Source organism: Platalea leucorodia (genome assembly GCF_965183815.1).
Source record: "Platalea leucorodia genome assembly, chromosome: 11".
Classification (NCBI taxonomy): Eukaryota; Metazoa; Chordata; class Aves; order Pelecaniformes; family Threskiornithidae; genus Platalea; species Platalea leucorodia.
Genome location: NC_138833.1, coordinates 15,069,927 through 15,093,492, shown reverse-complemented (window position 1 = coordinate 15,093,492; position 23,566 = coordinate 15,069,927). Strand labels below are relative to the sequence as shown.

Sequence of the window (23,566 nt, the reverse complement as noted above, 5' to 3'; positions counted from 1 at the left end):
CCTCTCAATCCAGCTCCTATGGGGCATCGTCCACAAAAACTAATAACAACAACAACAATAATAACGATAGGAAACCAAACATCCCCACAAGAAGTATAACTGCTTCATCAGATATTTCAACCTCTTCTATGAACAACTTGTATCTAATCCTCAGAGTAAATTATCCAGCACACTGACAACAGGCACGTAATGAAATTGCTTCGCCACTGGCCCTGTGGGTTTCTTCAAAGTTTCTTTTATTATAGGAAATTAGTGGATCAATTAACCGTTATTGAAACACTTTTTGTTTCAGGGGCAGAAGAATGCTTGCAAAGCCTGATGGAAGATCTGCAACTTAGAGAGTCACCACATGGGAGGATTAAAGCGATGGCTCAGGACAATGCGGCACCAAGTGCCCCAGCTTTCCTTTTCCCTTCCCTCGCGCTTACTCCTTAAAGGAAATTGCACCTGCCAAGTCTTCCCTTGCCTAATGTTTAACAAAAGGAAAGCTGATCAATGATTGCTCGGAGCTGCTGGTCTTCTCCCAGGAGCCAGAAGAATGAAGCTAACCTGCCACTCTTTTTTCACTTTTTAAAGCTCTTGGACACATGATGCCTATTGCAGGGAAAATCTTTTCTTCCCCAACGTCCTCTGTTAAAGAGCTCTTACAGAAAAGAAATCCAACAGTTCATTACTTCTATCTGCTCAACATACTTTTGACATAATTGTATTAGTGCCTTGTTGCAGGGCTTGAGAAGTGAAATCTGAAAAGCGGCTTTTTGCCATTGGGTTATTTATTTGCTGAAGCCCTGTATATGCACTAGAATACAAACCATATTATTTGCAGTTCATATAATTTGTTTAATGCATTACGTTCAAGAGGCCACCTGTGCTAATGCAGCAAAAGAGTAAGTGGGTTACTCTCACTGTATTTAAGAAAGGAGAAAACTATTTTCTGAGCCAAATTGCTCCAGTCAATGCACTAGCTTTCACCAAATTCAAGTCAGCAAGGGTGTAGGGTGAGGGAAACGTGGAAGGGGAGAGCAGGAGGAGACACCAGTGGCGCTCACCTGGATGGCAGCAGCTGAGTTTGTTCTTTATGTCCTCAGCATCCCTCTCCTTCACAGGAGCCCGATAACCCTGGAGGGGTGCTCCGCTCTCTGGAGGAGTCAGTGCATTAGCAGCCCCTCCAGCGCCCACAGGTTTGTATTTCTGCCCTGTCAGTGTGTTTCACTGTTGCCATGAAACTCCTGTCTGGCAAAGAAAATGCATTTCCACTGTCTTTGAAAGCTGTTTGACTTAATGGGTGCCCACGTAGCACTGCAAGATGAATGCATGCTATGTCCATTATAAATTGCTTTCATCTTCCATTCAGCTATAGTCATTGGATGTCAATGTATTAATTACAGTCCACGGTGCCTGTTCATCACATTACACTGAAGTATTCAATAAATACCAATTAACATATTGGAGTCTTTCCATGAATGTATCTTGCCTGACTTGGAGTGAATGGGTTCATAAAAATACATCTTAAAACAAAATAAGGAGGACAATAGCAATTCTGTAACAAATTTAGACTCATATACATCTCATATTTTAGCAGATGATTGGTTAGTAAATTGCATTAAAGCAAAACAACTCTATTAGCCCTGCCAGAAGATGCATTACACCTCACAGCGGACTCCAAACCAGTCTACCTAGGAGAAACGCGTGTATTTTTCATGGTTTATATTGCACTGAATGTAGACTAACGGTAAAAATAAACCAATAATAATTAGTGTTAAAATAAGTGGAGATGTGCTCTCTAAAACAGTCAGAACACATGCTCATTTTATACCTTCTTTAGCCCATAAATTACCAAATGGGCTTGCCTCCATGGCTGGAGATTATTTCAGCGGCTACCACAGTGTTAGATGAATTAAAGACGGACAGTGCAGACTTTTATGCTGTTTACTGCAGGAAGATCTAGCACAGAGCTCTTTTTGTTGCTACAATAAACTGCAGTCCCCTGAAGAGAAAAGATTGAAGCCAACAGCCTCTGATATCAGTAATGACCAAATGCAACCAGATGTTATCACTGCTTCTGAAACAACTTTGCCTCCAGGTCCTACAGGATTATAAACCCTATCTAGTGATGCTTGCATATCAGCTACAGATGTCAGGACGGCCATGCTCTTGTTCTGGTTTTTAGGGCAGAAAAAGGAGGTTTGGTTCCATTTGGTTTGGTCTGTTCATGAATCTGGGTTGCCCTGCTGCAGGAAGCTGTGCAGGATGGGAAGGTCCATGCCTGCCACCCCAGCCAAGGTGTCTTCAACAGGCAACCACAGTCTTTCGCCGCAGGACTAGCATATTAAAGAAAAACACATTAGCACTCCTAAGAATAGTAAAGACATGAGATACATAAGAAACAAGATTCGTTAGTGCTGATGCAGCAGGACCTCCCAGCGTAAGTTAGGAGGGGATGAAGAAGTTGGCAGGTGTCAGCCAGGCAACGCTGATTCCCATCCTGCCAATCAGACCCTACTGGATGGGTCATTTTTAACTTCATTGCTGTAAACTGTAGGAAATTATAACTTTACATGTGGATTTACACCCACAAATGAGTAATCACCCTCTAGAGGAACCCTCTCCCGCGCATGTAAAACACCAGGTTTTGGGGAAGATGCTGAGCAGCAGGTGACACAGCACACCATTCTCCAGTTTCATCTAAAAAGCATTAGCAAATGTTTTTCCTCCAGCGCCCAATTTTGTTAAGGGCATTCAAGAGGGCTGTGCCAATGGAGATAGATTAGATATCCAGAACAATATTAAGCCTGGACAGGCAGTAGTAGTGCTGCGTTTCCTCTAATCAGATTGCTAAGGGCTCCATACACAGGTCCTGAATTTTCATGGCAGAAATGATATATTTTTTCCCCCCTCCCACCAGGAATGGGTTCCTTTGATCAACAGCCTTTCGGAGGTGAGCAGAATATAAAAGGGAGACAGTTGTGCAGCAAAATTTTTAGGATTCTAACTGCAAGAGCTATCAATTAATAGTTGTGAGACTGTGTATTAAAAATATGCATATAGTGCCTTTGCTGTAAAAAAACAAACAGTGCAGTGGCACCGCCTGAACTCAGCTGATACAGGGTCATAACTGGTAATGGCTCTTGGGTTTTCAGAGACCAGGGTCAAACTAATCTGGCTTTTTTTTTTGCTTCCACATGTGAACAGCAGGACAGCAAACCAGGCTGCAGGTACAACTCCACTTCAGGGCAGCACTGAACACTGGGGAATGCTGTATTTTCTCCACAATTAAAACGAAGCATGAATGACACGGACAATCAGATCACATAGCCAGACAGGAGAACAAACCACAGGAAAAGTCTATCTGGGCAGCGTCTTTCAGGAAAAACTTCACAATCAGTCTCTACCTGAAAGCAATTTTGGCAGCAGCTCCATCAGACTGGAGCCCTGCACTGAAACTACATGAAATCAGGCTGTGGGAAAACCCCGTGAAACACAGTTCATGTCGAAATACAGACTGAACGTGCATTTTGAATGCTACCCTGGTCTTTCAAGTGCTCAATTCTCCCATTTAATTTCATATTTAAAAGGTGTGCATACCTTATGAAATTATGAAATAATATTTTTATTCTCTCTTTTCACTCTGCTCCTTTTTTGGTGCTTTTCTTTAAAATTACTGTCATTCCCACTCCCTCTTCTTTCCCCCTGAGCACTCCATCACCACTCCAGCAGTTTTTGGGGCTGTGATGCACCATGCTGCAAACTAATGCCAGGTTTCAGCTGCCCCCAGTGCAGGACACTGCAGGACACTGCTCCCTTCAGTGTCCAGGGGGGTACCCGTGACCTTTTCTAACACATTATTCAGGTTTGCATGGTGAACAGAATGACAAATAAATAGAAAAAAGCCACATATACTTAGCACGTTTCTTTTTGGTAAATCACGGTCTCAAATTACTTCTCTAAGCAGCAAGTTTCTAATAATGCTGCTGGGATGTCAGTGCATGGATTGTGGTGAAAGATACAGGATCTAACTGTGGCTTAAAGTATGAGTTCAGTGGGACCTGTACTTACTGGTTTGCAGAAAGAGAAACAAAAAATCTGCAGATGTGTTTTATACACTGCAGAGAGAAAATATGACAGCAGAAGCGGTGCTTTGGAAGCACGGCAGGCCTGAGCTCCGAGTTATTTATTTCCATTGATGGCTCTTGATGTTCTTTCTGAAGTTTTGATCATCAAGAAACTTGAGCATGAGCTTTTTATGATGGTGCTAAAGACAGACATTGGCAACAGCTGAGGTTCACCTCAAATCCTGTTGCCACTGAAGCATCTCCAAAGCTTTTTTACTTTTCTGTATAGGCTAGCACCTTTTTTTATTCTTTTTGGAAGTATTAAAGCAGAACCAACCTTTGAGTTCAGCTTATTCAATTTCCTACTGCTATTTTTTTCAGTTTCTATCTGGACATCCTGGATTTGTCAAGGAGATTTTCTCCTGTGAAGAACATGAAATAAAAACATCTCAGCTGTGGCTCTACATAAATCGTATCATTGCACTGGGGATATGTACTGTACTTGGTAATTTTCTGATGGCTGCTCTGGCATTTTGATTAAAAAATTAGCACTGCAGCTTTGTAGTGCTATACAATATCAATAAAGTACATGCTAAATGAACTAAGAACTGGCTGACGGACAGATCTCAAAAAGCATTTCTCAGAGGGGACCACTCAAACAGGGCTGTCTCTAGCAGCGCCACATGAAGAGTCATCCAAAGCCCAAATCTGTTCAACATCTCCATCGAGATCTGGAATGAACACAGAAATCCCAGCTGACATTATAGACACCAGAAAGTTGATGGAGTGGAAGGCAGGACTGGTGTACTGAGCTTTCTGGGTTGGCTAGCAACCTGTGCCCATGCACAACAAAATATTTTAATATAACCACATACACAACTATATATAACACATTGACCACATGTCCAGGAACGAGGAATGCAGGACAGAACCATAAAATGAAAACCAGACGAGGTAACTAATCCTGCCCCCACCTTTAGCAGCAAAAAGGGCCAGTAAGTGACAAAACACACAACAGTGGCCAAAAACCGGTGCGACCCCTGCCTGGATGGTGGGGAAGGGTGATACAGGCATGGGGGAGATTCTACCCTCTGCACAGGTGCTGGTTGTACTGAACCTAAAACGCACCACAAACTACCTAAGACAAATACAACGTGAATCAGGAGCAGTAGTTGCAGTAGACATATCTGCGGCAGATGTTAGGCAGACTTTTTCTGATACATTAAGGAACATTTTTGGCCTTAAAAGCTATCCATCTGCTAAACTGGTCGAAGAAAAGATGAATAGCACGTAGGTGGAGAAGCGATTCAAAGCATCCATGAGATGCCTGAAAGGGCAAAGAGAGAGAACATTCACAGCAGCTTTCCTTAGATGAAGGCAGATTTCAAAAGAAAAATATAGCTCTAGCAATCCCCCACTAGGAAAAACAGGCAGAGAAAACAAGAGGAAAACAGCGGCTAAGATGTTCCAGTCTGTACAAGATCTAGGAAAGCCTGCCCAGGATGCTACCATATCACGCCTTTGACTTCATGTAAAATCTTATGCATTTTAACTATGATTTTCTCCATTTTTAGTGAAAAGACATTTTTGCGTCACGACTACGCTGCATTTGCTTCACAAATTCCTCAGAAAGACAGACTTTAATTGAAAAAAAGAAAAGTAAATGCAACGCAGAAAGTTTGGATCTGGTTTTCAGAAATAGTATCTGCTTTTGCACAGCCAGAATGAAGCCCTAGAAAAGCCTGCAATTCCACACTCCCAGCTCATTAAAAAAGCAGATTATACTTTTTAGATCTCTACCTATGTGATCTGAAGGTGCACATGTATGTCTAGGACTGTCAGCCATTTTATGATCTCACCAAAATTTGTATTTGCTGTTCACTAATGTAATTTTGTGTCTGCAAGCAACCAAAAATACTATTATTTGTGTTTGTGAAATAGCTTCAGTGAACATTGCCAGTATGGATCAAATAATTTTTTTAGAAACGGTATTTGCCTGGTTTTATGCGCCAGTGAGTCACTCATAAGTACTTATAAATATTTAAATATTCTACTCCTGCAAGAGAGTGTGTAGACATTTGATATGGTTTGTACTACATCACCTCTGAAGCACTACTCCACATTGCAAATTCTTGCATTTAAAACCAAGATTAACAAATCAATGCACCCTGAAAAGCATTTTAAAATCACCAGTCCATTGTATTCTAGTGAGTTTTCTTTGCAATTTGTAGACAACAGATTTCCAATAGCAACTTGTAATTAGTTCATTTTCTCTTCTTCAGTTGTTACATATTAAGCCTGTTGACATTTTGCAGATGGTATCTTTTGAAATGAGAGGTATTTGAAAAACTACTAGAGTTTGGCAATTCACGCTTGAGCGCACCAGTTCCGGTGTGCAACTGATACCTGCACAGAAAGAAAGAGCAAAACCAGTGTCAGATACTCTCTCTGCCTTTTCCTGAAAAAAAAAAACCTGGACAGCAATTCTTGGCCAAAAAGCATGAAATCGCAATAATTTTAACCATGTCTACCTTTGCCATTAATTCTGCCAAAATTTTATTTCAGGAGACTCTGTTAATTCAAATCATAATGCCAAAATGTATAAACTAAGCAGAGTACAAAACTGAACAGCAAACCTGGTTAGATGAGTTAATCTCTGACCTCAACATGGAAACATTCCCTTTTTCAGCCTAAGACAAAACCACGTCCCTCTTTCCACTGTTAAAGATGCATCCACATGCAACGTATTTTTTCCTGATCTGAGCATTCTTAGATTTTTCTCTGGCACCATATTTTAACATTTGAAGCACTTTTGCTTAGAATAAATGTCTTTCTTGCTACAAATTAATTCTGGTCGTTTTTTTTTCCTCTGAGAAAATACCTTTTACTTTGTTCAAAATGCAGCAAAACAATTGAGAACACACACCAAAACCTGACTCTGACAGCTGTTTTGTGGAACTGCAAACAATGCAGGGCACTTTGCTGGAGCCCAGTGACAGATTTGAGACTTGAAGCTCAGAACTGAAGATTTTCACAATGAGAAGAGCTTTAAAAGAGAGCGAAAAAGAAATTGTCGTCTTTGCAGAATGTGTTTCTTTGATAGCAAGGGAGGAAAAAAAAGGAAAATCAAAGCAAGAAGATTTTCAATGGAGTAAGGATGAACTCACTTAGATATTCCCAGCTGAGGCATCCTACCAGTCAAAAACTACATTTTCAGGAGTAACAGGATCATTCCTAGTGCTCAAGCCAGGCATCTTGCAGTCCATTTATGAGTGAGGCAAGGAGTTAGGTGCTTCTGAAGATGATCTAAAAAGTCAGAACTTATTGAGCAGGGAGATCCCGAGAGCTGATCAAAGACACCCCTGACCACAACCATGTGCCTGGAGCTCAGCCCTGTGCTGGAGCACAGGCATCAGCCCACGCACAGAGAGCCCCTGAGCACTGGTTTCTGTATCTCCACTTTGCTAAGCTGCTGCATCCACCTACACCAACACTGCCAGCTCGGTCCTAATACAGCCTAAAAACCCAGAGCAGGATCACAGCTCGGCTGTGGAAACACTGGTTACTAAATGCTGTTGCAGTGACTTGAATGCTTGTTGGCTTTTCCCCATCATCTCTGCTCAGCCAGTCTGCACTTGCTACAGAAATCAGCTAAATAGTTTTAAGTTTCTGCTTTTTGCTTGATTTTTAGTTTTGTTATTGCTAAAGATTGCACTAGTAAATTCATCATTCCAGAAAATGCCCAGTAAGTTGCCTTTATCCTCAGTAACACAGCTGCACATCACTCCTCAAGGCAAGCAGGAATCGGTTGCTTTGGCCAACTGAAGGAAACCTCATTTCTTTCCTGAGTAGTTCACATCACCTCTAACACTGCCTCAAACCAAAAGGAGAGGCCAGCGCTCCCCTGCTTGCTAAGACATGTTTGAAGTTTAGTTATCACATAGCTCACAGGAGAAGCAAATCAATGTTGGTAAGCTAATGAATTATTTCCAAGTTTGTACCAATATCTGCAGCAATATGAAAGAAAAATCACATACCAGGGAGATTGCAGCTGAAGAGGCAGAGCATGGTGCACAAATTGTCAATATTTTAGGGCCATGATTTGATCCTGTGGATAACTGTTGCTACGACATTGCTTAAGAGAACACCTCAAGCAAAACATTTTATCTCACAATATAGTTGTCCAATATAATTAACCAGGTTTGACCAATCTAGCTGGAAGGTAGCAGTGACAAATACCTAACCCTATGTGCCATGCCATTGAGGAGAACAGCTTTGTAAAGATGTGAGTAAACACTTCATCTGAACATGGAATTTACAGATGCAATTTCTGCTGGAACAGCTGGCTCGCCAGGTGTACATGGAGTACATCTATTACGGACATATTTTTCCAAATACGAGCGTTCATTTTCCTCACACAGAATTTATTTATCACCTTCCTTAAGATGAGATGTCTATCAAGAATAGTTACACTTCTGAAAGCTTCCTTCCTCACTCAACAACCCCCTCTCCCACTTGACCCAACAGCCCCTTTTTAGGTTTTGTTCCCTCTTCCTCAAAGTAGAGCTCAGCTTTTCCCTGGGAAGCATCAATCTCCACGCTTTTGGGACAGTTACAAAGCCCTGTCCTAAAGCAGTTTCCAGCAAACCAGAAATATGCACACCTCAAAAATAAATCTCTCTTATACTCCACACTTCTAATGAGCCTCTGGAGGATGCCTGGAGGGGACAGGGATGGACAGCTCGCTCCTCTCTATTGCACGGTTGCATTGCCTGGCAGGGAATACAGCTACCGGAGATGCTGCTTCTCTGCCTTAGCAGTGATTTATCCAACACCCATGCCCAGCTCAGCCTCCCGATTCTTTTTTTCACCCAGTTCATTCAAATTCACCCTTCTCTGTGGTTTCCCACTCGCCAGCTGCAATGCTGGGAAAGCCCCAGGACACGGGTCCACGCCATGGGCTGCTATCACCCACCCTCCCCAGCTGTTATCCAGCATTTCCCTGACCTCCCACTGCAAGCGCATCTATCCCATTTTCATATTTCTCCATCGTGCTTTTTTGATAAATATTAAGGACAGGTAAAAAAGGAAAATCTGACCTAAAACAGAATCACGGAAGAAAGCAAACTCCTTTTCAAGAGTATGAACAGCATTCTAAGAGGAAGTTTAAGAGAAGAGCACATTGATCCTGCAGCCTCTTCTGCGTTCATTCCTACATGAAATGTGCTCCTTCTAAACACTATTTGTGTTCTTTAGATAATAACATATCCACAGATGATAACATATCTCTCACCTTAGAGAAACAGCAATTTTCTTTCTACATGTAACATATATGCATAAATGCTTGGGAAATAACAACTGGACTGAAAAATAACAACTCAGTATTTTTCTTTCAAACTGCCTTTGCGGGTTTTTTTGGTCCAGATACGACATCAAGGATCTCAAAATATCACTGCAGAAACCATGTGATACAGAAGCCATCAAGAGCCACACTGGGAAGCACAGGGCACACAAGGCGACCTCGGTGAGCCAGGACAGCATCGAGATGGGGAAATTATCTCAGGGTATAATTTCTAACCTGACCTAGTGAAATACTGGTCTTTTATGCAACCTCAGTTGCTTTCTAAACCCAGTGTGGCCTACTGGGAAGAGCTGCTGTGGGGTAGCACAGATGCTTACAAAAGGTCTTTTCCGTGCTTTCAAAAATGTAATGAAATGCAAAAGCAAGCTGTGAGAAGTGGATGTTGGTTAGGAGAGCACTCTAATTGGCAATGAGCTAGAATTTAAGGGGATTTTATTGTAGGGTTAATAACCTATTAGCTAAACAATGTTGACAAGATAAAGCTATTTTGATGGAATGCATGTTTTCCCTCTTTGACATATTTGTATTACAAATTGACCTGTCCACATTGATGATAGTATAGATCTAGAAGATTACACTCATTTTTTTTCTTCAGCTAGGCTTTCACATCTGCCAACCTGCTGCTTTCCCATTAGGGAAGACAACAGGAATGCCAAAAGTGACATGCCTAATTCTAATGACCTCCAGTCAGATACGGTTCCAGAAGTTATATCCAAAAATCACTCATCTGAGGATATTTAAAGTATGACTCAGCTGGGTGATGTGCTTGCCAATTCACCAGACTATCTCTATGCAGATTAATTAGATGCATGCTCTGCTTTAGCTCTAATGACAACTAAGCCTTTCATTTATTACTCATTTATTGAATCTTTGTGACAATATAAATAAAAGACAACAGACAGATATACTTGCTAGTACTCCCTCTATTTTTGGAATGTGAAAATCTCGAAATCATCGTATTAAAAATGATTTTTTTTTTTTTTTTTTTTTTTTTTAAAACCATGGTCTGGAGCCTGCTTATCTAGTAGAATTTATTAATGAGAAATTAGAAGATACCTGCAAGTTGTTCTTACCAGAGCTTCCAGGAGAGCATTTCATCCGTTTCATATGTTATTTATGTATGATTCAGGTGATTTGAAAAGTGATACTTTAATCCTGTGTTAACAGAGATATCTAATCATCCCCATACACAAAAGCAAAGTCCTAAAAGTTGTATTCTTGGGATTCAGGAACAAAAGGACTTTCAGAAAATCAGAAGAAAGATGACACATTAGACAGGGTTAGTAGGAGGGCCACTGTTTCTGTCCGTAGTCCAAAACTGTGCATTAGACATGTATGCAAATGATTAGCAATGATCATTAAAACCAGCACTTATTGGTAAAACCACGTTTCAAAAAAGATAAGAGATTGGATTCTTCTCCTCCATGCATTTTTCATCATTTACAGATGATCAACATGGATGGGGATCAAAAATGCCCTTTGAATCTCTGCAGGTCTTGAAAAGAGATGACGGGTCAAGAGAAAGCAAGACACACACGGAGTGAAACAAAGAGACCATTTTGTGGCTCTCTAAGTTACAGAAAGGCCATGAGACTCTTTAAAATGAAATGCAACTTCTAAAGCAGCACAATATTAACAAATTGGAAAGCTCTGCATATTATCAAGGTCATTTTCAAACCTTTCCAACACTGCGACATTATACCAGAGCACGGTGCACCAAAACAGATGTAACAGAGTTTTTGAGAGGATAAATTAGATTGAGACGTTCTGATGTCACTGAATTCTGGTAATTATGTTCCTTGGCTTGCTGAGCAGCCATCCCTGCAGCCTGCTGCCAGCATGCAAAAATGAGTGGCTTGGGTGAATTTCAAGCAACAAAAGGATCACCCTAATGGGCCACAAATATGAAAAATGTGTGGGATGTTGTACTTTTAAACTACTGTTGCAAGCCAAATTCTGGCTTATAATGAAGCACAAATTTCATAAACACTTAAAGGACTGTGAACAAAAGCGTGCGCTCAGGATAAGTGTTTGAAGTATTTTTGAGATGTTTTTCCTACATTGTGTAATAAAGGAAAAAGATATACTTTCCCCAAGCACTAAAGTTCGCTTACGGAGTCCCCAAAATTTCTAAAGTTGCAAGCAATAAACTTTGTTTTTAAATTAAAAACTGATGAGCCATTAACTGCTCTTGATAAAAGTGGAGACGACGGGAAAATTGAAAATGAAGACTAAATCTGATTTTCAGCTTCAGATGGAGAGCAATTCTCTTCATATACAAAATCCTTTTGATAGATACTCATTGTTACGCCTTGGGCTTTGTTACAACATTTTTGCAGTTTATCGATTACTATCTCTGTTCATTGGCTAATATTTTGTACTTGTCTTATTTTCATTGCCTACTTAAAATTCACTGAACCAAAAACTCATACAAATGACTCTTGGAATTTAGCTTTGAGTTGCTGTGACTTTGAGAACCCATTGATCCAAATATGCTCCCAAATAACTGCATGTCAAGCCTTTATAGCTGGGTTAATTCACTTTATGGCCTTCTTAATGTATGAGGTTTTATGTTTTACTGTATATCTGCTGGTTTGAGTGTGCTCTGTTGAATTAAATGCATATGCTGTTCAAACAGGTCCAAGGTGACAACTGGGGCTTATTTTAAAGCACTTTAAACATTATTATCCAAAGTTGGCTTTTTTTTTTTTTTTATGAAAAGCCAGAAGTCAAGAAAACAGAAACCACTCTCTTTAGAAAACAGGATCTTTGGCAAAAATAGAGGTTCTGCATTAGCATCGTGGCTTGCCAAAGAGCATCAATGAGGAATGTGCTGGTAGGGGGCACATGGTGACTCTCATGCACACCAAGCTTTTTCCACTGAACAGGCACTGGATCAGGGTGACCTAGTTTAGAAAGTGAAATCAAGAGGTACTGAAATTACTTTGCCTTTAAAACACCATACGCAAAGATTTGAGAATCCAGCTTAAGAGGTAACCAGCTTGTTATTGGCCTTTTGCCTGCACTTAACAGTTCAACGGCTGAATCCTAGTTTTGTTTAAAGAGCATTAACAATGTCTTTGGTACATACAAGTACTCTGTAGCACACTATCCTGATTGTTGCAACCCCCCTCCCCCATTTTCTGTCTGTCTTTTTTAGTATCCCAAAGGGACAGGCATCAATAAAACTTTTTATCATCCAGGTGAAGGAGACAACGTGGGCCTTTTCCAGGGAAGGACTTCAAAGAATGCTTAACTTAAAGCATGAACATAAAGTTATGCAGATAAATAGGGTAACACAAGTACTTATTTTTTCACATTGTTTAAGTAATCTAAGGATCCTTGCAAATGGCACTGAGATACGTATCGAGATTGCACACCATAATCCACTTACTAAGACGGAAACAAAATGCAGAAAACATCATTTCCAGGCAGAATATTCAGTAAAACACCTTCCCCACAGCAAACTAACTTACATTGCCACAAGACACGTGGACAGGTTTCAACCCTGTTTCCTCAGGGTTACTCAGAAACCACATAACTGAGGTCTACAAGACCTGGCTGGTTCACCAACATTTCTCCATTGTCGTCAACAAGAAGCCGTCAACAAGAAGCCGTCAACAAGAAGCACAACGAAATACACAAGAAAACAATAAGGCCCACACACTTTTATGAACCTCCTAGTTAGTGCTTATCCTTTGGAACACAGTAACCTTTAGAAACAAGCCTTCCACAGTATTTTCATGGTATTAAATACAAAAAGGGATTATCTTTGCTGACCACATCTGGGAAGACAACATTGCCATCACAGATATTCAGATGCTTTCAACACCCAGGACAGACAAAAGCACTGGGACTCACGGAAAGCTGTATAGAGCTCCTGCAGGGTCAAGCGTCCGTCGTTGTTGTAATCGTCAAACCGGAGAAGGTCTTCTAGTGTACAATCCAATAAATCATCTTCCAGGTCCTCCTTCTTCATTAGCTGTAGCAAAGAGAACAGGCAATCTTGAACATCATGTAAAGCTACAGGCTGTCTTGGCTCACCCAGCAGATTTTCCATTAAATGACCTTTGGGGAGGTATATGTAGATATATTGTATCTAACATTATGTATTTGCTTTGTACCAAGATACAACTGATACTTGCATTCCTGCAGCAATTCATGGGCCATGGACTGGTGAAGGTGAGGACCCTCTTCCTTCACCAGCAGCACAGAAAGGCATTTTCACTTTGCAAAGGTATTGGAAAATACATATTCAACAGGGAAAAAGGAAAGTCTGTCTTTCCTCTCCTCTGTAGGTGAGGGCAAAATTGTATTCCTTGCTTTTAGGACTAGAATGGGCAAGAGTGGATGGCGTATTCAACACTAACGTGTTTTTCCAACCCCGACGGTTTTCTTATGTATTCCAAACATTTCACACATTCTACATGAAAAATGAAGAGAGCTTTAGAAGTCGTACATCCAAGTTAGCAAATAGCCAAAATCAGACCTAAGCATAATGAAAATGTTAGGTTCTCTGAATTTACTGTAGAACATGAAGAAAACTGCTGAAATGTTGCATCTTCTGGGCAGGAAAGCTTTCTGCTATAGTCCAGGGACTCTTTTATTTACTATTCTAGTCTTGGCCCATTATATTGAAGCAATTTAAAGTAATAATGCTAAAAAAATGACCCTTCACCTAGCAAGTAAAAATGTTCAATAAAAGTGAGATCAACCATAACTTCCAAGATCAATCTTCTAAAGATGGAAATTTCCCTTTGTCTACCTTTGTATTGAAAATTGATTAACTTTTCATAAGACTGACAAGTTTTTACTAGTCCTTTTGATTTAATGTCGGAAAAAAAATCCAACACAAAACACTTCAGCTGCAACAAATCCAGTAGATTTATGAATCTGACTTCAAAATACATTAATTTTTTAAATGGAAATAACATTCCAATTACCACCGTTGTTAATAGCCCTGCGTACCCACGGCTGCAAAGCTACACGGGCATTTCACACTGCTGGGTCCGGAGGGAAACTATTCGATAGGGTCTGCCAGCAGCCAGGAGACAAAGCAGCTCTAAATAGAGGGGGATGGACCATCTGCTGCCATCTTTTTGCTCAAAACAATTCTGTCATGGAGCACAAACAAGTGGGCAAAGATCCTCGCCATCTTCCAGTGCCAGGTGCTGCCCCAATGCAGGGCTGCCCTCTCTGGAGGGACTCCGCTTCTAGTTTCTCCTTTGGGGTGAATCCCTCTGCAATGAGTCTCCTGAAGATCCCCTGTCAGGTCTTAAAAATGACTTTTTTCTGCAGCAGTGCACGTTACCTGCCTCAAGTTTTTCCTTGCAGACAAGGTTATAGTGCTCGAGAGACTATTTTTCTTTTAAATAAAACAAAGAAAATGCACAGCAGCAGCTCATCCAGCAGCCAAAGAGAACGAGATCCCACTGCACCACGTTCATTTCAGCTGCCTCTACCCATGGGCAATGAAATTCCCATCTTTGGGGGAATTTTAAAGTTGCAGAGAGCTTCAAATTAAAGAGCCAACACAAATCACTCACAAATCTACCTAACAAGGCAAGAAAAGTTCTGTTAAGACTGTAACATGGAAAATTAAAAATTGCTCATTACCTAAAAAAAAAAAAAAAAAAAAATCCATTGAAAACTGGGTGAATAAACTGGTCATGTAAGAGCACACAAAAATCATCTTCTTGTTAGAGCTAACAAGAAAAATAAAGCATTGAAATGCTGTACAAAGTGTGAATACTGCTGCTGTGAGAGCCCCAGAGTTGCCCTGCAGACGTGTCCTCAGGCTGGCTGGGACTTCAGCCACGCTCCCACCAAGGGGCCCAAAATCAGTACTGTTCAGCTCAGGATTAGAAGTATTCATGGCTTATCTATATTCTGGATTAACTGGCATTATTTTGTCTTTTGAGAGGTGATCACACTGTCAACTCAGCAATGCTGGCGGCAAGCCTTTGTGGAGGGTGTTTGGGTGAGAGGGCTCCTAGCTGAGGGCTGAACTTACTCTGGTCCAAATTGAAGTGGACTCTAGATGTGCAAGAACGCTTACCAATTTTGGTAACAGTGAGAAGAGAGGAATTAAAATGATAGTAGCCAAGGTCTATGCTTGTTCTTGTGAGAGGGACCTGGGCTCCAAGCACATCTGCAAATGAAGCCCGTAGTAACTGTGCGGCAGACCTTAAAGCACTGAATCCTGCTCCTTTAAAGTGCACGTCATTGTTTCTTCCTAACGGTAATAGCTTGCAGGATGCCAAACCTTTATTTCCATGTGCGTTGAGTTTTAGTATCCTGATGGAGTAAGTTTCATGTAAAAAGGGGAAAAAAATTGGAAAGTAGAACAGACACTTAGATGTCAATATGCAAAAACGGGCTTTGAATTCAGATTAAAGTGTTTCCTTATACCTATCATGTCTTTATAAAAAAATCATCACATTTAGATGAGGTATTGTATATATTCATAGCTCTGAGATCTAAGGGAATTTATGCTGACACTTTGCATTGCGCAGAAAGGATCGTGCATCATGTCAACAGCCGAAGGATTAAAATTCAGTGCAAACAGGAGCGAGCTCGGGGAGGAGCGAGCTTGCGTCTGTCCTCCTGCTTGCTCACAGCTTGCATTTACACGCTGGAACTGCAATGCACTTCATGTTCGCTGGGAAGCGTGAGTGCAGATGAGACGCTCCTGCAGAGCAAAGGGTGAAGTGCCAGCTTTGGAAACTGGAACAGGTCCCAGGCAGGTATTGGCTTCCAAAAGGCTCTTAAAAGGCATTTGCTTCTAATTCTTCTCATGGATGACACAATGAAAAAAAAAAAGACGTTTTCCCACATTTGGCATAATGCTTTTTCTCATATTTACAGGACTGTTTTCTCAGGTCTGCACGTGCGAAGAGCAAGTTCAGGACACAGAGTAATCGGCTCAAGCGCCTGGGCTGCGTGTTCGGTTCATTTTACCAATTAGATGAATTCCAACAGCACAGGATGCCCATAATTAGAAATACCAGGTTTTTTCAAGCTCTCACCTTTTCTATCATTATTAGGTTCTGCTAATCAACGTTTCAGCATCTGCCTAGGGATTTTGGGAAAATAAACCTGTTAAAAAATATTCCAACTTTGCTGTCATGTTACTACACTGCCCAGAAGGCAGGGAGGAAGAATTAAGAAATTTCTGCCTAACTTACATGCACCTAAAAAATCCAAATTAATTCTCCCCAAGACAACTAGCTGGAAGTACTTAAGAAGATGACGGTTAGCAGTGAGGATTAGTATCTATTTTCAGGAGCATGGATGGAGCTGGAAAGCTGCCATGATTTTGTTTGTAGAGGAGCTTCAAATGTTGGAGACAACACCGTCACCCTAGAGATGCAGAGAGACTCGCATGCTGCAGTAGATTTTCCTCCTTTACCTGCTGCCAGCCGGACAGTTACAAACGACTGTTCTCACAAGAGTGCTGCCGCATTACATTCAATTCACACTTTGAATGAAAAATGCAATCCGCTTCATAATTCCATTTTCGTTGAACGATAAACCCACCTGAGCCAGTTCAGAGCTGCTGAGATGCCCATCACTGTTTATATCCAAGTGCTTAAACATATCTTCAACTAAGAAGCGCTTCTGGGATACTCTGTCCTCGGCCGGGTTGCTCAGTGGGCTCTGCCGATGAGCCTGCAGGTCCAGGAGGATGTTTTTGAGCCGGCTGTAGTCTGCCATTGTACAGGTGTCACCTAAAAGATAAGACCGCATTACCAGACCATGTACATTCGCCTTGATCTTTTTAAAGGACTCAGCTACTAAAGGGAAAAATAAGGCACAGTTGAAGACAGGCTGTCTGCATATATAGCACAACTCAGCTCTGTGCTTGAGGAGCTCCTGCAGTTGTTACCTTTTGTAATAGCTGGCAGTTTTTCTAAATCCTGCTGTCAAGGATGCTCTCCAGCATGATACCTTCCAGATTATAGGGCTTCAGTTACAGACTTCCACACTCAGCTCTGTAATCCCCACCCATATTAAATTGGCTCTACGTTTTTGTAAAGATAAAATAAATTTGTCTATCCTGTGATTATAAAGTAAAAAATAAACCTGCAGAAGCTGATGTTTAGAAAGTGCCACAAACACAAATAAATGGCACCCCTGAGTGTCACCCCGTGCCAAACATAGGGCTGATCTTAAGGAATCCTTAAAGGCATCCCAAGGTGGTAAGATGGCCAGAGGGAGGACAGTGAGGAGCGCGGGGCTGCAGGGAGCCCCTGCGGCTGGGGTGTCACTGGTGCCTGCGCACATCACCCCGCTGCAGACTGAAGTAAATACTTCCTCAGCCCCTGACCAGGGAAAATGGTGGTTATCATGGAAAAGCCCTCAAGCCACCTGCTCTGAAGTGACACCAGCTTGGCTGGAGGAATCAGATTGAACCTTCATGACCCCAAAAGCTCCTGCTGTGCTTGCAGCAGCCCTCTCTTCCATGGTTCTTCTCTGAGCAACACCTTGCTCTGATTTAAGGGCATCCTCTTAGAGGAGAAAGATACCCACATGCCCAGAGTGGTATAAGATGTTATGGTCCTTTTCTGCTCAACTGCTGTCTGGCAGAGCTTGGTAGAATGAAGAATGGCAACTGTCTTTTTTTGTGCAAATCTGTTTGCTCTAGTGTAGACCACAGCGGCTGGTGCCTTGCAGGACCCCTGCTGACTCTGCCTTGGAGTGGACCCTGGAGCACCCTCATGCTCCAGCTGTCCCACACTGTGTGGGCATCAACCATCACCCACCAACAGTACCAACACATTCAGCTGTTCCTGTTAGATGTCTTTTTCTCTATAACGTAGATGCCCTTATTCTCTATAATGATGGTTTTAAAACAACTTTTTTATTTTAAGTCCCATCACTGACCCCGTGGGATTAAATCTGAGGGCACCTGGTCTCACCTCAGTTTAAGGGACTTGTAGATCTCCCTTGTAGATCAGCTCCCCAAAGACTCCAAACATTATTCCTCTGAAAAATAACAGAAGACTCTGGCATACTGACAACTACTGTTCCTGTCCTTTTCTTGCTGAGATGTACCATTTTTGGTCCTCTGGTCCCACTCCAACCGAAACCCAATTAAAATTCCAGGTGGGAGGCATTTCTATAATAGCAAATCCATCTACTGTCAAGATTTTTTTTCACTCTTCATACTGTGCTCACAACTTCAAAAGCACCATGACTTGAGGCAAGAGAGGACACAGAGGCTGGACATGCGTTCACCAGTCAGGTCAGTGCCCTACTGCTACACGAGCAACAACTGCAAGACAAGGCTTATTTTCCACCCTGAACTCAGACCCTTCTAGTTTTGAGAGTTTCTCACTGCTCAGGGATACTAAGCAGCTACAAAATCTTTCCTTCTCTAAACAACCTCCAAAGAGCTCTTGGTCCCACATGGAATCAGTCTCATTTTATGGAAAAATGAGGCTACTCAGCTACTATTAGCCTTGTTTATTATTTCTGCCTTTTTTTTTCCCCCAGCCATATCATTTGATGGCTATTGTGAAGGCAGTATGAAGAAATTTCTTTCTTCTAATCACGTGCTTATTTAAGTGAAAAATTGATTGCCGTATCCAGTGTAATCAAGCAATTTTGCAATCCTGTTGTAAATACCGTTTTACCTACTGCAATAATAGTTTTTTCTGAGCTAGAGGTTTCTTCTCTCTTCAGTCAAATCTTAATCCCAGAGATGTATCTAAGGCTAATGAAGACAGGGAAATCTATTTAATTTGCTTCCACCTCCGTTCCTGCTTTGTGGTTTCCATTTGTGAGCACAAGCACAGCTACAGGCAAGCCATGAGGTGACACCCGGGTGGGCTGACCCACTTACACAGTCCTCCCCGTGGTGGCGACCACCCCGTGCCTGGGTCAGCGTGTGCACTGCAGCCACCAGATCTACTCACCCTGACAGCTCCCTTTAAGCCCTTTTTATTTCTCCCTTCTTCCTCCTATCAACTTCTGCCAGTAGCATATGCCAAAGCAGCTCTTCCTCTATGCCCTCCAGACCTTTTATTTTCTGCAGTTGGGTCTTTTTTCCCAGATACACCTTAACTGTTGCCTGGGGCAGTGCTTTCCCAGACCTCCCCCCTTGCTGGCCTTCTAACTCCCCTCCACCTTAACCTTCTTTCTGACCACAAAAGGCAGAATTGGAAAAGGACCTAAGTGTTTCTGAAGCCCCCTCATCTCTTCTAACAGCCCTTCTCATTTTATTAAGCTTACATTGACAGCTTCTGTGGCTAAACAGCTATCCCTGGCCCCAGTCTGATACCATACATGGGCCTAGAGAATTAACTGGGCATGATAGTTCCTCAAACACTGGAGCCTCAGCCAAAACCCAGCACAACTGCATGTTTAAACAGAATTCCCAGTACGACTTGTGTGTTAATGCAATGGCAAAATATAAGCAATGTGTGCAAGAAGCAGATGTTTGAATCCAAACATTGCATCTCTATTCCTGCACCTGTGGGACCTGACCACGTCACCCACTGGTGACGCACCCAGGCTCTCGACTGTGTTGCATGGTGTGAGCCAGGAGACGGCGATCTCCTTTCGCTGCATTACAACTCTCCTTGATTTTCCCATGCTCTGAAAACAAAGCCACCACAAAACTGCTTTCCTCAAAAAAGTACACACTCCTCTGGGCTGCAAGACAGCCCAAGGTAAGTGTGCCCATTTTGGGACTTTCAGAGGGTCACAGCCATGCTGCAGCCTCCAGGCAAATGTGATGGGCGTGAAGAGTAAAATAAAGGAAACCACAGAAGGACAGAGCTAGTGACAGCCTCTGGCAGCAATCCCCAAATCGTGCTATAAACTCACTCACAGTACTTTTCCCCCCCACCACACTACTGCTGTGTCCAGGATCAGGGACCATCCACCCAGCAGAGCCCCATGCTACGTGGCAGGACAATGCCATTCCACTGCGTACACAGCAAAGAAAACCGGCAATAAGACAATTATGTCTCCTATTTAAAAAAAAATAAGTCCAGTTTCACATGTTGTTAACACACACCACAGTCGGAAGGTCAGAAGGTGCTCTCGGGCCCTGTTAAAATTCTTCCAAAACTTCATCACCTTCATTTCTCTCTGGAGAAAACTATACTCTTCAGCTCTGCTGGAAGCGGATCCCTCAGCATCTCTCCACAGTGTGAGTCTGACAGACTCCACGGGTCTCACACCTTTGAACATTTACCCCTGACATCTGAGGGTTGTAGTGACGCCCAAGCAGTCACTTCAGAGCACAGCACTGTATAGCTGCTCAGCAGCGCCCGATGCGCAACGTGATGAATAAAAGCAATAAAGTTCTGTCCCAGGGGTGTGAGATTAATAATTTGTGCTTCTTTGGCTGAACTAAAAGATTGATAGGAAAATGTACTGAAACTGTAATACATATATGCATATGTGCATATAAATATATATGTATAGTTTATATATTTAATCTCACTGTAGTGGAAAAACAGGGGGAAAATCACTCCAGGACAAAGGAAACACTGTTTGACCTTAAACTATGACTTACTATACTAAGTCTGGCCAGTGTTAGTTCCAAAATCATCCATGCTTGGGATGTTTGAGCTGATGCTTTGCTGTGTGACCTGGACATAATGCTATTTCAAACACAACTTGAAGGCACTGCAGTGACCAGATGTGGATGCCGGAGGCACCCTATAAAAGACATTGCCTGCTCCTCTGCCATGGAAGGGAGGAGACACATTCAGGCAGCTTTAATCATTTGGCAAGCCAAGGCCAAGGACAGCTAGGCTCTCCTGTAGTAAAGATCCTTCCCCTCCTTTACTAGACATTATTCTTTCATCTTTTAACCTATCTTCCCTATGGAGACTGCTAACAGTCATTCTTTGAAGCTGTTGTATAGGTCTTGCAAAGGACAGCTCTGTATGTTCTCTACCTCCCACCCGCCCATCTCCTGCTGTCGATGACACTTGTAATCTTCTTACATTGTGCCTAGGAACCACCAGCTTTATCTACTAAATACTGTCTCTTTAGGTTTCTGGCAGCTCTGCTGCCTTTTGCATGCTTGCTGTTCTTCCAGGTATTACAACCATAGCTGTTAAACAAAAAGAATCACAGAAAAACCATCTGTATGCCCTCTCGCTTATCCCCATTCTTGTCTCCGCTTTGCTAAGTGCCCCCAGCAGTTTCCTTTGCAACATGAGCTCATCATTAGCAGTTTATCTCACCTCAGACTGCTCTCATTGGTAGGTCTCATTAATGGATGTCTCTCAGCTTGGCTTCCTTGTTAGCGCTTCCCGGACACTTGGATTCTGTTCGCAATTGCAACCAGCTCAGATAAGTTTTGTATTTCCAGAGGTGGCTTGTTTGGAGCTGGGTCTCCCAGCCTGCACGCTGGGAGGTGACTGCCACCGCTCTTCTGAGATGGGTTTCGAAGGACTTCTTTCCTTCCCTTTTTTGAACACTAGAAATGCCACCATGTGTGATTTAAGTGCCTGTTTGTCCTACTGCCAGCTGATCCCCTGTCCGCACTGCCTACTGATGGGCTCAGGGCACCATTCCTACCACAGAGCTGGAGAACCAAGACACAAAGAGCCAAAGACATAGATTTGGGATGAGCTAAAACTGCTATTCTGTATTCCATGCCCTAAACTAGTTCTCCACTTACTTGATCGTCTTTCCCCACTACTTTATACAAGGGCTGATTAGAAAAAAAAGTCACACATATTCCTTTTCCATCTTTAACCATGACCCTAGTATGATCTATTATGCTGACTTCAGGAGAAGAGGAGAGATAAGAGCATACCGTAGGCATCTGACATCAAAACTAAAATGCTGATCATCTAACACAGGGTTTTGGTTTTGTTTTGGTTTTTTTTTTTTTTGTTTTTTTTTTTTTTTTTTACAAGAACTTTAATTACAACACATAATACCACTATGTTTGGATTCCAGCTTAGGAATTAAAAAATAAATAAATAAAAGGCCACCTTCACCATTTCAGGAGAGACTGTATCACTTCTACTGATGGCCACTCTACTTTCTGAACACAAACCTAATTTAACAGCAGTGCTTTGTACAACAAACACAAGCCTTCCCCAGGAAAAGCTGCATGGTTTTTGTCCCACTGTAGGAAGCTCTGGGCAGAGATGTCTTTGTTCGCATCCCACTGCTGGAGGTCAGCCTGTATCCCTCCTGTGAGCTCTACATCCCACTTTGTAGCCCTAAGAAGAAAACACTGGTGACTTTCAAACAAAATTCACACAAGGTGCAGCTCCCTCCTGTGCTCGTTGGGTAAAACTTTAATATACTTGTCACACTCAAAAGACAGGGATTTCTGGCAATTTTTTTTGTAGAAACAGACCATTAAATACATCCCCCAGCAGCAGCCTGCAGTGGCTCTCCATCCCCAAGCCCTACTCCTGCAGCGGCCACAGTCGTGTGATGTAGGATGGAGCTGAAAGCAAGGAACCGCGCTGCAACACCCCTGGCCAGGGAAGCCCACGATTCCCCCCTCCATGTCGGGGGAAATCTCTGAAGAAACAAGCCCTTTTTATCCATTTACAGCATTTTCAAAACCAGTGAAGCCTGGCACTGTTTGAATTAAAACCAACCAAACAAACAAACCCCAGACAGACAGGCAAAGAAAAACAATAAGACAGAAGAAAAGTAAAAGAAAAATCCAGCGTATTGAGGTCTGATTGCTAAAGTGTGGCCAATAACTGTCACATTTACATGCTCTGCTCACTCCGAGCAATGCTGTTTCTTGCTCTGTTTTGCAGCCGCTACGTAATTCATTCTGTTTAGCACTTCTGCATGCTTTGGCAGATAAAATATTGATCAGCCTGCCAAGAAACACAGAGTGCCATTCTGTTTTCATGTCAGAACTCGGTAATGAACTACATTTATCAAGAGCATCCTCTCTGTGAAAGGTCAGTGGTGAATGTGGCTAAATTGTGATGACAGATCATTAATCCAGTTCCCTCAATAATTGCCCTCTTTAAGAATTTTATTCCTGGTTTCTGTAAATTGTAGCAGGTTTTTACAGTGGGATCCCTGAGCAATCTTCAACCCACTTCTGAGTCAAAGCAGATAACGGAGAAACAGCAAGCCTGGGGATTAAGTGTCCTTCAAAGGAATGCAGTTAACATAAAATAAGAATAAAGTGAGGAAG

At 42.1% G+C, this 23,566-nt stretch overlaps 1 protein-coding gene across 1 annotated transcript in view; it reads right to left on the bottom strand.

Annotated features, from left to right (window-relative positions):
* The window catches only part of FSTL4 (follistatin like 4), a gene marked incomplete at both ends in the record, with an annotated part of 237,664 nt that overhangs the window by 92,138 nt on the left and 121,960 nt on the right, over nt 1-23,566 (bottom strand). Inside the window, 2 exon segments of the mRNA XM_082323870.1 lie at nt 13,276-13,396; nt 16,954-17,144. Of these exon segments, the coding sequence (XP_082179996.1) occupies nt 13,276-13,396; nt 16,954-17,144 (312 nt within the window).